The sequence below is a fragment of the Stigmatopora nigra genome, chromosome 23, assembly GCF_051989575.1.
Source record: "Stigmatopora nigra isolate UIUO_SnigA chromosome 23, RoL_Snig_1.1, whole genome shotgun sequence".
Taxonomy (NCBI): Eukaryota; Metazoa; Chordata; class Actinopteri; order Syngnathiformes; family Syngnathidae; genus Stigmatopora; species Stigmatopora nigra.
This window is the reverse complement of record NC_135530.1, coordinates 5,487,646-5,503,257: the sequence shown is the minus strand read 5'-3', so window position 1 is coordinate 5,503,257 and position 15,612 is coordinate 5,487,646. Positions and strand designations below refer to the sequence as shown.

Sequence of the window (15,612 nt, the reverse complement as noted above, 5' to 3'; positions counted from 1 at the left end):
TATGAATGTGTTGTTGTTAGTCTTAAGACCTACCATATGCATGCTTGTACATCTATGTGTATGTATGTTTATATGTGCCTATATATATGTATGTGTATGTATGTTTATATGTGCCTATATATATGTATGTGTATGTATGTTTATATGTGCCTATATATATGTATGTGTATGTATGTGTGTGCATGTATATATGTATGTGCATGTATATATGTATGTGTATGTATGTATATATGTGCCTATATATATGTATGTGCATGTACATATGTATGTGTATGTATGTATGTGCATGTATATATGTATGTGTATGTATGTATGTATATATATGTATGTGTGTGTATGTGAATGTATGTATGTATATATATGTATGTGTGTGTATGTATGTATGTATATATATATATATATATATATATATATATATATATATATATGTATATGTATATGTATATGTATATGTATATGTATATGTATATGTATATGTATATGTATATGTATATGTATATGTATATGTATATGTATATGTATATGTATATGTATATGTATATGTATATGTATATATATATATATATATATATATATATATATATATATATATATATATATATATATATATATATATATATATATATATATATATGTATATATATATGTATATATATATGTATATATATATGTATATATATGTATATATATGTATGTATATATATATATATATATATATATATATATATATATATATATATATATATATATATATATATATATATATATATATATATATATATATATATATATATATATATATATATATATATATATATATATATATATATATACATACACATTTCAGTAACACGTTTATTTATATATTTATTCATCTATTTATTTATTAACTTACTTATTACCATCTATTTATGTCTAAACTGCCTTTCCTTCTGTGTCCTCACTCTCTTGCTGCTGTAACAACGAAATTTCCTGAACACGGGATGAATAAAGTTATCCAATCCAATTTTAGGGAAATTTGGAAAAGTCCTCAAAAGCAGGTGTGGTCGGATTTGATATTTCACTAAATTTAGCGTTATTTTGATTGAAGTTGTAGATGTACGTATGTTTACTCTACTGGCAAACGCTTGCTTCCTCCTTTTTCCCCTCACCTGGGCATTGGCCCAATGGAAAATATCTTTGCTTTTATCACAGATTTATGCCAGCATCTGAAATTGCGTGCTTGTAAATGTAGATATAATTTTGAACTAACAAAATGAAAAGTGACAGTGGAAAAACAGTGCCCAAATTGATTCAAGACTTGTTTTCACCAATGGAATTTCGCAGCCAACTTTTGTCTTTATTTTTGCTTTGGGTTTTAAAGGAACTGGTGGTGAGGAATTTGAATACAGTACATGCTCACACCAGATTGCGGTAAACCAATATACATTATCATTTCTTTTATTATCAAAAGGAAACAAGAGATTTTGGTGAGAGTGTGGACAAGAACAATTTTTTTTTGGAGGGGTTACTTTAGTTTTTTTTTTTTTTTTATAACAAACTTCACTGAACAAACTGTTTGTAAACATATTTTGGTCGATTTGTACGTAAATGTGTCCCACTTGCATCCACCACGCTGGTCAAGGCACATATTAGTCTGAGTTTCAAGCACCTTTGCAACCCCAAATGCATTTTTTTTTGTTCCTGGGGAAAAGCAGGCTTCTTTCAATAAATAACATATATAATTAGATGTTTTCTATAATTTAAATAATTTATAGATACAGTTCCTCTGGGCGCCTTGACTGATGATGCAAAGATTTCACGTCCTGTGGCGTTTCCTGGACAACGCACAAACGCAGGAAGTATCAATGCGTATCCAGCGCCACCCGACTAAATTGCGAACTTGCGTCAACGCCCGCACGTAAGTCTGCGTGGTTTTGCACTGCGAGTTCCAGTTCTTGTCGTCGATTCCCCTACAGCCTCCCTTGAATGGCCTGGGGGTCCGGCAACGCGTTTCGTAAAAGTATTGCTTAATATCCTGCGTAGCGCTGGTTTTAATTTTGTCCAAAACGGTGACTGGGGTCCCCCTAGTGTCCACAGCTTGACTTTTATCCGTCACCCACTGGCTCTCGCTATCACACACCGAGTATTCCCCGCGATAGCTCTTGTGTTCGGTGTAACGCTTCTTGCGGGTTTTGTTGGCGCCGCTCACAAAGTCGTCGGACATGTACAGCGGCGGCGGTTGCAATGGCGCCCGCTCACTCAGCAACACTCGCGGGGAACGGAAACGTTCACGCTGTCTCAGGAGGTCCGAATTCAACAAGGTGACCTCGTCCGCGACGGCGCCGCTCCGCGTCACGTTCCCGCGCTCTTCTGGAGGTGGCACGGTGCTTTTCCCATGCTGGCTGCGGTTCCCTCGGTTCTTGGTCTTGGTGAGGTCCGCCTGTAGTAGCTGGATGATGATGGAGTTTAAGGGGTCAGGACTGGATTGTTGCTGTTGTTGTTGCCGCTGTCGCCGCTGCTGTTGTTGCCCCTGATGACTGTTGTCCATGTTGGTTGCCTGGATACCATAGAGGTACACAAGGACCATCATGTAGAGCAGGATGGACATCACTAGATTCACCTGTAACTGTAAGATCTGGAAAGAGAGGCAAAGGTTATTTGTCTGAAAGTGGTGTTTACGGCGCAACTGTTTTTGAGCTGCGGCATACTTTCATTCATTCATCTTAGTCCCGCAGATTGTCATAAGGGTTGTGGGGATTCTTACCTACTGACTTTAATCTTAGAATGCAACGATTTGAAGGCTGGAATATTACAATCTGGACAATACTCGATTTCATGTGGGCTGGATCATTTTAGATATGATATTTTTTTGTAAATGGATTAAAAGAACTGGATTAAAAGCCCTGAATATTAAGTTTTTTTTATAGATCTAAAACAATGTTTGTTTTAGCGTTTTTTAAATACATTTTTAGATTTTACAAAATTATTTTTGAACTAAAATCTGAAAAAAATGGATTAAATAATGGCTGATTGATTTAAAGGGGGAAAATCAGGAAATTTAATATACATCTATACTCTTCATTTTAATTTGATCCTAAAACAGAAAGTCGGCACTCATGATTTACTTTCCCGGGCCACACAAAATGATGCGGTGGGCCAGATTTGGCCCCCGGGCCGCCACTTTGACACATATGCCCTAGACTGGTTGCCAAATGCCTTTTTAATCTTGTAATACAACTATTTCAATATTGTGATATTACAATCTGGACTTATTGTTTGTAATATGACAATTTTGTGTGGTGAACATCATCCATTTCAATCTAATTGCATTCTAGAACACTTGTCGATAAAAGTCAATATTTAGTACGTCTATCTTGGCTTGCCAGTACAAGGAAACTCACATGATCCTTATACCATAAAGCTATAAATACAGAGATGTATTTATGTCGGCTTTTCATTGAAAGATGGGAAAACTTTTTTTGTAAAAAAAACCCTGCGGTCATGGTATGAAACTTTATGTCAACAGATAAACAATTTCTGCACTGTTTCAGCTTGTTAAAGAGGCGATACATGCTTATAAATTAGGCCAGGAAGTTAAATCTTAAGATAGAATCGTCTCCACTTCTCTAGGCCCTTTTTAAAAGGGAAGTAAACAACAATAAACAATGTCACACGACACAAAAAATGGTGTTGTGAACGACTGTGTGGCATAATAGACATCATATGCTGGGATGTAGGGATTGATAAATGGTTCTTGTAATAAAAATATGTATTAAATGTAGTGTAGGTATGGTGGATGAGCGCTTGGGAAAATTAATGAATGGATGACAAGTTTTTGGTGGGCAGAGAGGGGGGAAAAAACACAAGTTGCACTTGAGTACAGTGTTCCCTCGGTTATCGCGGTTAATGGGGACCGGGACCACCCGCGATAAGTGAATTTCCGCAAAGTAGGGATTCCCCTTCAAAAATCCTTAATTTGAATTTAATTTTATTCAATTTGTTTTTGAATTTTTAATTTTATTTTATTTATTTTTTATTTATTTTATATTTTTTACCCCCTGTATACAGTACACCATATAGAATACGGGTAGAGAGAGTGAAATTCATGTTATAACAAAAAAAACTGTAAAATATGTTGTTTCAATGTAATATTTGTAAGAAAATCCGCGAAGCTCTGAGACCGCGGTAGCTGAACCGCGAAGTAGCGAGGGAACACTGTATTAGCCAAACTATGAAATCTTGTGTCATTTGATTGTAAAAGGCTTTAAAAAAATGACTTTGCAGCACTTCAGGCAGTTTCCCACTGATCCTAATATGGCTTGACATGTGTGTTCTTTACTATGCTTTCAATGATTATAGTCACGTTGTTTTTCATGCTGAGTAAATGTGTTGTGTACATACTGTAAATAACTTCAGTGGCAGGTTTAGACAGGAAGAAGCGTCTATCTAAAGCCTTTAGGGAGTTAAAAGAAAATTCCACACATTTGTGAGAGGTCAGTGTTTTTAGTGTAGTTGTGTTCAATGCCAATGGTGATAATTACTTACGAAAAATGGAGGATTAAATTTCCCGATATTTTCAAATTGAACATAACAGATGTGCTAAAACTGTCAAGTATTTAATGTGATGTAGCATGTTTACCAAAAGGAAAAAAATACAGATCAAATAGATGTAAAACTTGCTCAAGGATAGATTCATCCTCATGTGACATTCTGATGGTTTCTGTGGTCAAACTAAATCGAGGCCAATCGGGAAAACTAACTTTCTGGGGGGGTTTTGTCGACTACCACGATTCCCTGTGCTAGTTTTATTATAGTCTCAATTAGTAGTGGGTGGTTTTTCTGTGGTCGTCGGGATGTTTCGTAGTAGCGATTTAAAATCCAGATGTATTCCTGTAAAGCGGAATTGTGATGGACTCAAATGACACCGTTGTGTTCGACATTGTGAAAAATTTTGTTGACGTATCCACACAAAAAAATATCATCTCTCTGTGTTTTGTTTGTTTTCACATTTTTCCCCTTTTTTTTATTATTGTCATTTTGGGTAAATTGCACGCTTGTAGTGTCTCTACCAATCATTTTATTCCTCATCATACATTCACATTACTCTGAAAACCCGAATAATCATATGCCTACGATTATTTTTTTCAACTCAAATTTTCGCATGCCTACGATTCTTATTCGGGTGCCTACGATTATTAATTTTTGCCTCAATTAAGTCCGTGCAGCAGCAGCATTGTTCTATGTCATTAACTTTCTACGTGTAAAGCACACGTGCTGTTTTTACTAACGTACTAGTACTAGTAAGAACGTGCAATTGCCACTGGTAGAGTTGCAATATACATAATTACAATGTATTGGTAGGCCTAATATAAACGAGAGTTACATTATTTGCAACTGTAATACAACTTTGCAACACGATTATCCGTCACTAATTATCTCGTGCCTACTAACATTCATTATTTTTGGAATTTTCCACTGCCTACTATTATTCCGGTGCCTACTATTATTCATTCATTTGGAATTTTCCACTCCCTACTATTATTCCAGTGCCTACTATTATTCATAGTATGTTCATTGGTATTGCATTTTATAGGTATTCTCTTTTTTATTGAGTTCCAGGTATGTGCGACACCAGTGGCGTTTTTTTTTAGCAGCGCCTTCAATCAATCAACCCTCAAAAACTATTTTATAAAACTTTCTACTGCAGCTACAGCTGCGACACATAAAAAATATCAATAATGACCTCATACAACTGAAATATTATTTAGGAATATAGCCATATTTTACTCACCAAAAATCATTTTTAACTGTATACAATATCCATCCTCCTTTCTTCCTTTTTTCTTCTTTTATTGTATTTCTGGCAAACGTTTTTATTCAATTTAGTGCTGAAAATGTTTGTTCCCAGTTGTGACAGGCCTGCTTCCTTGCTTCATAGTAGGCTATATATGCTACATGACTACAACTAGCTTTACACAATTATCATGACTGTATTCACCAAGGGGGGTACATCTACTATATTTTTTATAAGAACTGTAAAATGGTTTCATTTCATTAAATCAAACTGCTGTTGTTGTTGTTTTGCAGAATCTCATGGATGGGATTTATGAATGAACGCCTTATACAACAACAAGAGGTAAGATTATTTTTTTGACGTTTTATGAGAAAAAAAGTGGCACATTTATTTAATGGACCTATAGATGGGTGTCAAGTTTCAAACATATAATAATCAGATTTTTTTTTTAACCTTGTTGCATGCATTTAAAACGTCGTCGTTGGTCTAGGGCAGGGATGGGCAAACTACGGCCCGCGGGCCACAACCGACCCGCTAGGCCTTTTAATCCGGCTGTTGCCCAAATTTTTTTTTCCCCAAGATGGCGCCGTCACGCGGGAGCCAGTGGCAGTAGCTCTGTCCACTCTTATTTGTTTCTTATTTTAGAGGGGATTCTATGTGCACCGACCTTTTTTTTGGGGTATATGCGCAAAATTTTTGTCGCTGTGCTTGGAAGCTACATCATTTACTAATCACATACTACATACGTGTCAAAGTGGTGGCCCGGGGGCCAAATCTGGCCCGCCACATCATTTTGTGTGGCCCGAGAAAGTAAATCATGAGTGCCGACTTTCTGTTTTAGGATCTAAATAAAATGAAGATTATAGATGTATATTATATTTACTTATTTTCCCCCTTTTAAAGCAATAATTGTCATTTTTAATCATTTTTCTGTGTTTTTAGTTCAAAAATCATTTCGTAAAATCTAAAAATAGACAAAAATATTTTCTGTTTTCCACTATAATATAGGACATAATGATTAAAAGAGATTTTCCTTTACTAAGAAAAAATGCCCAACTAAATAGATCTATAAAAAATTGAATATTCACGGCTTTTAATCCATTTATAAAAAAAAAATCTAAATATTATATCTAAAATTGTCCGGCCCACACCAATTCGAGTAGACGTTAATGCAGCCCGCGAACCAACCCGAGTCTGAAACCCTTGAAATACTAGTTTCAGCAGGAATTTTGGTCATAAGAGAACATTATTAATTTTTTTTTAACAGCACAATGACCATTGAGGGCTGGGAAACATTCTTACACCGAGCAACTATGCTTTCCCAGTTTACTGGCTTGGATTCATTTTTTAGCAAACACACACACACACACACACACACAAATAAAATTCATCCTCATCAACTACTATTAATCCAAATATTTGGAGTGTTGCATTTAACCTTTGGCAGCTTTGCTGGGGTTCCCTCTTGAGCGTGCAGATAAGGTCAATAATGCGCTGACCCCATGATGAGGGCAAAGTGATTTAACTACTGCTTTGGCTGCCAAGCTAGAAAGTTAAGACGGTGTAAACTAATCAGTAATTAATTGTCACACGCAGCAGTGCACCCGTGTTCATTTGAACTTTGCCGTCTAGATTTGAAATTACTCATATTTCGTGTACGGAATTCTTAATTTCTTCATTTGAGCAACTCTGAAATGACAAAATGTGATGCAAAATGAACTCATTGCCTGCTATTAACAATGATAGATGTCTATTTTACTTAAACTGGCTATGGATGCTCATCTTTCAGTGCCTTTGAAAAAATAAAGCCTTATTATATATATACCTTTAATTAAATGAATTTAGTTTTTAATTTTAGGCCTTCTTGGCTAGCCTTACTATGAAATATGTTATCAATTGTTCTCCCAAATTTGCCATTTCCAGTCCTTACACAATGGACTATAGATGCAAATTGGCTACAATCTTCCATATGTTTATTCACATGAGTATAGATATGCTCTATAGCAAGGGTGTCAGACTCGGGTTGGTTCACGGGCCGCATTAACATCAACTCAATTTCATGTGGGCCGTTTTAGATATAATATTTAGATTTTTTTAATAAATGGATTAAAAGAACTGGATCAAAAGTTCTGGATATTCATTTATTTCTAGATGTAAAACAATGTTTACTTTAGTTTTTTTCTTAGTAAGGGAAAATCTCTTAATCATTTTGTTCCATATTAAAGTGGAAACAATTTTATATATTCCTAGATTTTACAAAATGATTTTTATACTAAAAACACAAAGAAAAAATGGATAAAAAAATGCAATTATTGATTTAAAAGGGGGAAAATCAGGAAATATAATATACATCTATATCTATCATTTTAATTTGATCCTAAAACAGAAAGTCAGCACTCATGATTTACTTTCCCGGGCCACACAAAATGATCCGGCCGGTCAGATTTGGCCCCCGGGCCGCCACTTTGACACCTGGGCTCTAAATTATCAATTGACCTTAAATATGAGTGTTAATAATATTGTTTGTCTCATTGTGCCCTGCCATTGGTGTTTCTTCCCAACTGCCCATAGTTAGCTGCAATGACCTCCGGCACCCCCGCGACCATTGTGAGGATAAGCGGTATGGAAAATGAACAGTACCATAACAATAAATAATAAAAATATATATGTATATATTTAAATAACAGTGAAAGGACCTGTCAATTGGAAATACCTTTGAAAAGAAGGTGTTTTTGTTGTTGTTTTGTTTTAATAGAAAACAAATCAAAAGATATGAACTCATTTGATGCCCGTGAATGATTTTGCTTGATAAATTGTCATCTGTTTTGACGAACGTTGTCCCCAAACAGTGCCCCAGCCCCGAGGATGTCAAGTTTGGATATGAGGAGGGAAGGGCAAAATTCCAATCATAACAAGGAATCACGGCCTCAAGGCAGGTGAGTCATCTTATGGTGATGTCGTGACTAAAGTAGCTCTTTGCAGGCAAAAGTGCATTGCAAACTTACATTTCTTTGCCTTTTCCAGTTTTTTATTTAAGAAAATCAAGAGTAAGAGTTGAATGAGATTTTCGGGAATCGATTTATTGTGACCGTTTCCAAGCATTGGGCCTTGTTTTTGAAAAGTGGTCATTTTATAACCCCCAAATGCTTTAGGCAAACAAGATTTGGACTGATTTCTTTCTTTCCAATCCCTAAAAACTAACTCTTAGATTATAATCAAAAGAAAGTCTTACAATTGGTCATGAAATAGAACATTTTAACAACTAAATGACCGTGGGTACACTCTATTTACTTGTGCTTGTTCATTGTTTTGACTTGAAATGGACTTTTTGGCTCCGATTGTTGCCGTCACTCGGTTGGCAATGCCTTTCAATCGTGTGTGCAAACACTATTGTTGATTCACTATTATAACCCAATCACCCTCTGAGATAAGGACAAGTTAATCCAGCATCAAGCCTAATGGAATCACTAACACAGGAATAGAATTGGAAGCTCTTACAGTTCATTTCACGACCGCCACATACTTTAACTTGGTAGAAAACAAACAAATCCAAAAAAAACATGTAAAATGATGAAATTTGGCTGAACAATTGATTATATTTCATAGTCAGACTCACCAATAAGATGTAAAATTAAAATCAAAATACATTTTTGTCAATGTTATGACTCTGTTTTGCTTCAATTTGAAAAATGCCAATGATTGCTGCCATCCCTACCAATCCAAATGCTTTGGACAATGGCAATAGAACAGAATTTCACAAGAAAGTTAAGTAGTTGCACATGTCTGTTGGTTTCTTTCTCATCCCACTCTGCACTGAGACCACGTTTTGTTTTCTTCACCAACGGACTCGTAAAATGGGACCGAGTGGGAAGACGCACAATAGGGCGAATCTCCCGGTCAGCTGGTATCCATTTGTATTTCTTTCAAGAGGAAAGACACCACCACCAAGCCCAGACTTCTTCTATAAGAGTTACATTTAGACTTCAATATTTAGCTTGGTAGAGATTAAAGTTAGGATTAGTTTTATTTTAAGGTTCGGGTTAAAACCAAATGGCAGGACAAGCAAGGATTAAGCCTTGGGGTGGGGTGGAGGGGGGGTGCAAGTGCATGGTTTGACACACTGGGCAGCCAGTCGAATCCCGTCAGGCCGTCAGAACATCTGTCAAATATCAAAGCGGACTCGCACGTCTTCGCCAATCGCCGATCCGGGCCGTAAAAGTCAGGCGATGAAGTCGATTGTTTCGGACGGAAAAGCAGATTTAGATATCGTCGTTTTTTAGTGACTTGCCAGGAATTTGCAACCTCAACTTGAAACTGCTACATTTTTATCCACCAAATCGATAGAATCAAAAATTAATGCAGGCGTTCTGATCATTATTTGCTTTGTAGTTTATCTCTAGGCCGCTTAAATTTTCCGTAGAAAAGTAAGCTCTGGGCTATAACTCATGTTCAAACTGAAAGCTGGATGCCATGTGCTTCATCAAACTTGTACAAACCATAAAAATGTGCGGCAGGTAAACACACCGCTGAAAGGATAAACTATGGCAAAGCCCTCCTCTAAGATTGCAACCGCAAAAAAAAAAAATGAGCTCGACTCAAGCCAAGTTGTCCTGACCTCACAGATGGGGTTCTAGATGAGACTGCTTCACTAACATCACATTACAATACATCATTTTTTTCCCCACCATCATTCCAGGATTATATCCATTTGCCCTCTAAGTGACTTTTTCTTTCTGAGAACAGGAATTATCATTATACCATTGCACCGGCCAAGAAATGCCGTGAACGGACGTTTGGTTGCTGGTCTTTTGGTTGCTGGTCTTTTGGTCGCTTTTGGTCACCGATCAAATGTACTTAGATATTAAACAGTGCTTAGATATTAAACTCTCTCTCTCTTAGATATTAAACAGTACTTAGATATTAATCTCTCTCTCTTAGATATTAAACTCTCATGAATATAATTTTGAGAGCTGGTTTCAACAGTCAACTCTCTGTCACCATTTGACCGGCGACCAAAAGACCGGCGACCAAAAGACTGGCGACCAAAAGACTGGCGACCAAAAGACTGGCGACTAAAAGGGACCAATAAAACGGCGACCAAAAGACCGGGGACCAAAAGACCGGCGACCAAAAGACCGGCGACCAAAAGACCGGCGACCAAAAGACCGGCCACCAAAAGACTGGCCACCAATAGACCGGCCACCAAAAGACCGGCCACCAAAAGACCGGCCACCAAAAGACCGGCAACCAAAAGACTGGCGTCCAAAAGACCGGCGACCAAAAGACCGGCGACCAAACGTCCTAGCACCAGAAATGCACACTGAGAAATTATAGATTTAAACAAACATGAGACAATAGAGATAGAGGTTAAAGAGGTTTCTGTTAACGTAATATTAACAGTTCTTCAGACAACCTAAACAATATAAACACTTGATATACAAAGTAGCAAGCCCAGCCACACTGAAAAAAGGGGGCAATTTATGTTAGAGTCGTACCTCTATTTACGAAAGCCTCTAGGTACGAAAAGGTTAGAGGTTACAAAACTCTTTGATATGCAATTGACCATCCCAAGGTACAAAACACAACAAAGTGAATTCCCCGAATACGGGATGAATAAAGTTTAACTTAAGTTACAAAATCCCATTGAACAAAAAATAAATTTCCTGTATCCGTTATTTAATTTAAAAATTGTCCTGCTAAGATTATTGCGGCCTTCTAAACCATTCAAATTGAAGTAAAGGCAAGAGGACTAAAAAATGTCGAGTATTTAGCTAGCTTACTTTTCTCCCACAGTAAAAGTTTGTATGAACACAGTTAAACTGACTAGATGCAGCTGTCCTCCGCTACAACGTAATAGCACCTTAGAGTGCGTCGGATGTCTTGTAAAGGCATGGGTGTCAAATCGGCGGTCCGGGGGCCAGATCTTGCCTGTCACATGGTTTTTTTGTGGCCCGCAAAAGTTAATTATATGTACTGTTATCAGGTTCTATGAGGAAATTCAAATGAATATACGTATAGAGAATATATCAGTTTTTTGTTCTTTTAATTAACTGATTCAACATTTTTCATTTCAAGTGTTTTAATTTGCAGTTTTATGTAACCTTGTAAAAAACATTTATTGTCTTTTTTGAACGAAAAACAAAAGATTAAAAGATGAACAAGGCAGAATTTAATATTTTCCCTTTTTAAGATAAAAAAAAAACCTTCAAATGAACATTTTTTGGAAATCTAGAAAAACTGAAAAGCCATTTTTTTCTTTTTGTATACGGAAATATTTTTTTATTCGAAAATTTTGAAAAAGAAATCAATAAAACTGAGAATATTTACTCCTTTCCTCTTTTATTTGGGATACTTGTCATTAAAACACTAACAAATAAATGATTTTTTTCTAAATCGATTTCTAAAAGAGGATTTGAACAAATTTCAGTGTCTAAAAAATGACCAGAAAAGATGTCAATTTCTAAATGGATTAATTGCCACAGTCTAGTTTAGGGGTGTCAAACTCGGGTTGGCATACCTGTCAACCTCGAACCATTTGTGATCTTACCAAATTTTGTTTTCGCCCTTACATATATGTATAAATACATGGAAAATCTTACCACTTTACTTTTTTGTAAAAAATCACGAACAACAAGTAGAAAATGTATGTTTATGTGTTTATTGCTTTCAAAGTTCAAAATTCAAATTCATCTGTTCTTGTTTCCCACTCTTTTCTGTGTCTTCCATGCTGTTCTCTCTTTTTCTTTGGTGCTGGTTCAGCCAATTTCAAAGTCCTTTTCATTGAAGCCATTGTCAGATAAATCAACTTGTACCACGTGTAAGAGTGTATTCTTGACTTGTAAACAGACCAGAAACAGCTGATCAAATGAAAGTAAACATAAACAAGGGAACAGGAAACGGAAATCACATGGTGAAAGTGTTACAAAACGAAATGTTTATCATGATCTTTTTTTTTTAGCCAATCAGAGGCGCCGGTACATATATCACTTGGCAGACATGCGTTTCCGGGAAGAAACAATGGCGGATGGTGAAAAATGGCTAGAAAGTGCCTTAATTTATTTTTTTTTCTCAAAATCACCGTTTAGCGTACCATTTTCATGTGTACAGCGTACCAATATAAAAATGGGCTTTCAGTTGTACCAATTACGGCGAGAACGTACCAGTTGACAGGTATGGGTTGGTTCGCGGGCCGCATTAACGTCAACTCCATTTCATGTGGGCCGTTTTAGATATAATATTTAGATTTTTTAAATAAATGGATTAAAAGAACTGGATTAAAAGCTCTAAATATTCAGTTTTTTATGGATCTGAAACAATGTTTATTTTAGCTTTTTTTTTTAAATCTTTTTAGATTTTACAAAATTATTTTTGAACAAAAAACACAGAAAAAATGGATTAAAAAATGACAATAATTAATTTAAAAGTGGCAAAATCAGGATATTTAATATACATCTATACTCTCCATTTGAATTTGATCCTAAAACAGAAAGTCGCCACTCTATGATTCACTTTCCCGGTCCACACAAAATGATGCGGCGGGCCAGATTTAGCCCGCGGGCCGCCACTTTGACACATGTGATCGACCACAAGCGCCCTCTGAATAAACATGTTAGACTCCCCTATAAAGTTGAAAATGGCACATCCCTCTTTCATCCCAAATTCTTGCATCCACCGCATTTGCAACTGCAACAGCTGTTTTAGCAAACGCACTCAAGTATTCTAACAATCACACCTGCAAAACTAAAACATCCCATCATTGTCTTAAAAAAAACAACAGTCTGAATAACTCAAATAATACAAAATCCCCAAATATTGACACTAGCCTGAATCCCTAAAGTTCTAGTGACACCTGCTGTGTTTTGAGTATCAAATGAACAACATGAATGAGCTTCATATTTCCAACAAAAAAAAAAAAAAAAATCCAAGCCGGCTCCACTCCCTAAAACACGTCCACACGCCTTTCCACACAGCTCCAGGGAACTCCAGTAATATTGATGCGCAACTTAAAGAAACCCAACCCTCTACCTGCACAAAGACGGGCGAACGGGGCGGATCTCTCCTCCCCACCTCGTCTCGTTTGCTCCCCCGTGGAAGCCCGACGTTCCGATACCGTTAAAATATCGACTCCGCCAACGTCTTTTGCACCCCCCACCAACCCCGGGTGCCATGTTAAGGTCAATCCAAAGTTTGTAAAACACGATTATCAGCAAAAATGTGAGCTAAGACGTCTTACCGTAATAAAGGTAACCATAGCATCGGCCGGTCAGTATCCGACAGAGTCGACATGAAGGTGATTTTATTCTCGGACGGAATCCTTTAGCGAAAAGTTGGCTCTCGGCGAGGAGGCCTGCGGACTGCCTGCGCGCCACCGCCGCCACACTGCTTCTGGGAGGGAAGGAGAGGATCAGGGTGTGCGTAATTCTGGCTTCGTCTAACCTCCTCTCCTCTCCTCCCCCCCCACCCCTAGTTCTACACTCCTTCCGACATAATCTACACACACTCTGATGCAGGACAGATGGCTTTTCAGCAGCAAAGAGCAGCCCGACGCTGCGCCAAAAAAAAAAAAAAAAAGGAGCGGCGGAGTTTGGAATTTATTGCTATGAAAGTTGAATGGAGATTTGTTTATTAGATGGATATGGATATGGATTTATTATCTAATCCATAGGACTTTATCTCAATTCAAATTGATAGGTCGGTGGTTCGGGATATATGAATTGGTGGTAGGGTGCATCATGGCCAGAGGAAGAACGGATCTGATTATCTTTATTATTAATATAAGTATTATTATTTACCTTATTATTATATCTGGTTAGCTGCTACTGTTTACTGGTGATCAACTCTTTGAAATTTGAAGACTTAGGAGGATTGGTCGCCAAACTATTGCCTATCATTATATTGGGCGGTTGGAATCGAGATCTCCAAAAGTTGCATAGCATCTACACGTTGTTTTTTAATGCTCCTAACAATACTGACAATGTCAATTTAATTTACACTCATTTCTATTTACATTTCTCAAAAATGCGAACATAGAAATTGACAACCTTGGGAAATCTAGTTTGGAGAAACAAGCAAGATATAGATTCAGATTCAGAGCGATGGCAGAGAGCCGGAACAGATTTGTTCACGTACTTAGCATATGATACGTGTCAAAGTGGCGGCCCGGGGGCCAAATCAGGCCCGATGCATCATTTTTTTTGTGGCCCAGGAAAGTAAATAATGGGTGCCTTCTTTCTGTTTTAGGGTCAAATTTAAAATGAAGAGTATAAGTATATATTAAATTTCCTGATTTTCCCCCTTTTAAATCAATAATTGTAATTTTTTAATCATTTTTTCTGTTTTTAGTTCAAAAATCATTTTGTAAAATCTAAACATATATTTAAAAAAAGCTCAAATATACATTGTTTTAGATCTATAAAAAGCTGAATATTCAGGGATTTTAACCCAGTTTTTTTATTCCATTTATAGAAAAAAAATCTAAATATTATATCTAAAATGGTTCGGCCCACGTGAGATTGAGTCGGCACATATGTGGCCCGCCAACCAAGTTTGACATCCCTGGCATATGGCATCGCCATTGCGATTTGCAAACGATTCAAACAAAACGCATTCTTAAATACTTTCTTTTATAGTAGCACTGTGTTATCCTACGTTTTTTTTCTTCCTTCCATGACCAAGCGTCAGGAGATCTTGCCGTTTTAACGTCCTTTCTACAACACGTCATCGCCGTGCCGTGCTTTTGTATTTTTAATGTCCACAGTGGCCCCTTGAGCTTTGCCGCACATGACGCCTTAGCTGAGTAATTATTTTCCTGGACCAAAGTGAAGTCATCAAATATG

General features: G+C 36.7%; 2 protein-coding genes across 3 annotated transcripts in view; one reads left to right on the top strand and one right to left on the bottom strand.

Moving 5' to 3' along the window:
• Positions 1 to 15,612, top strand: part of ano2b (anoctamin 2b) — a 56,312-nt gene that overhangs the window by 36,889 nt on the left and 3,811 nt on the right. The window contains exons 27-28 of the mRNA XM_077709402.1: positions 6,070 to 6,118; positions 8,626 to 8,712. The gene's annotated coding sequence lies outside the window, so the exon portion shown is untranslated. The remainder of the gene's footprint in view (positions 1 to 6,069; positions 6,119 to 8,625; positions 8,713 to 15,612) is intronic.
• Positions 1,321 to 14,206, bottom strand: ntf3 (neurotrophin 3). 2 transcript variants are annotated; one of them, XM_077709400.1, is made up of 2 exons: positions 14,010 to 14,206; positions 1,321 to 2,539 (listed from the first exon to the last, which is right to left on the bottom strand). In XM_077709400.1, exons 1-2 carry the CDS (start codon positions 14,025 to 14,027, stop codon positions 1,799 to 1,801), a joined length of 759 nt encoding a protein of 252 aa, XP_077565526.1. In that variant the 5' UTR covers positions 14,028 to 14,206; the 3' UTR covers positions 1,321 to 1,798. The 2 variants fall into 2 exon arrangements, with proteins under 2 accessions (XP_077565526.1, XP_077565527.1); XM_077709401.1 differs by lacking the exon at positions 14,010 to 14,206 and having other exon boundaries at positions 1,321 to 2,623.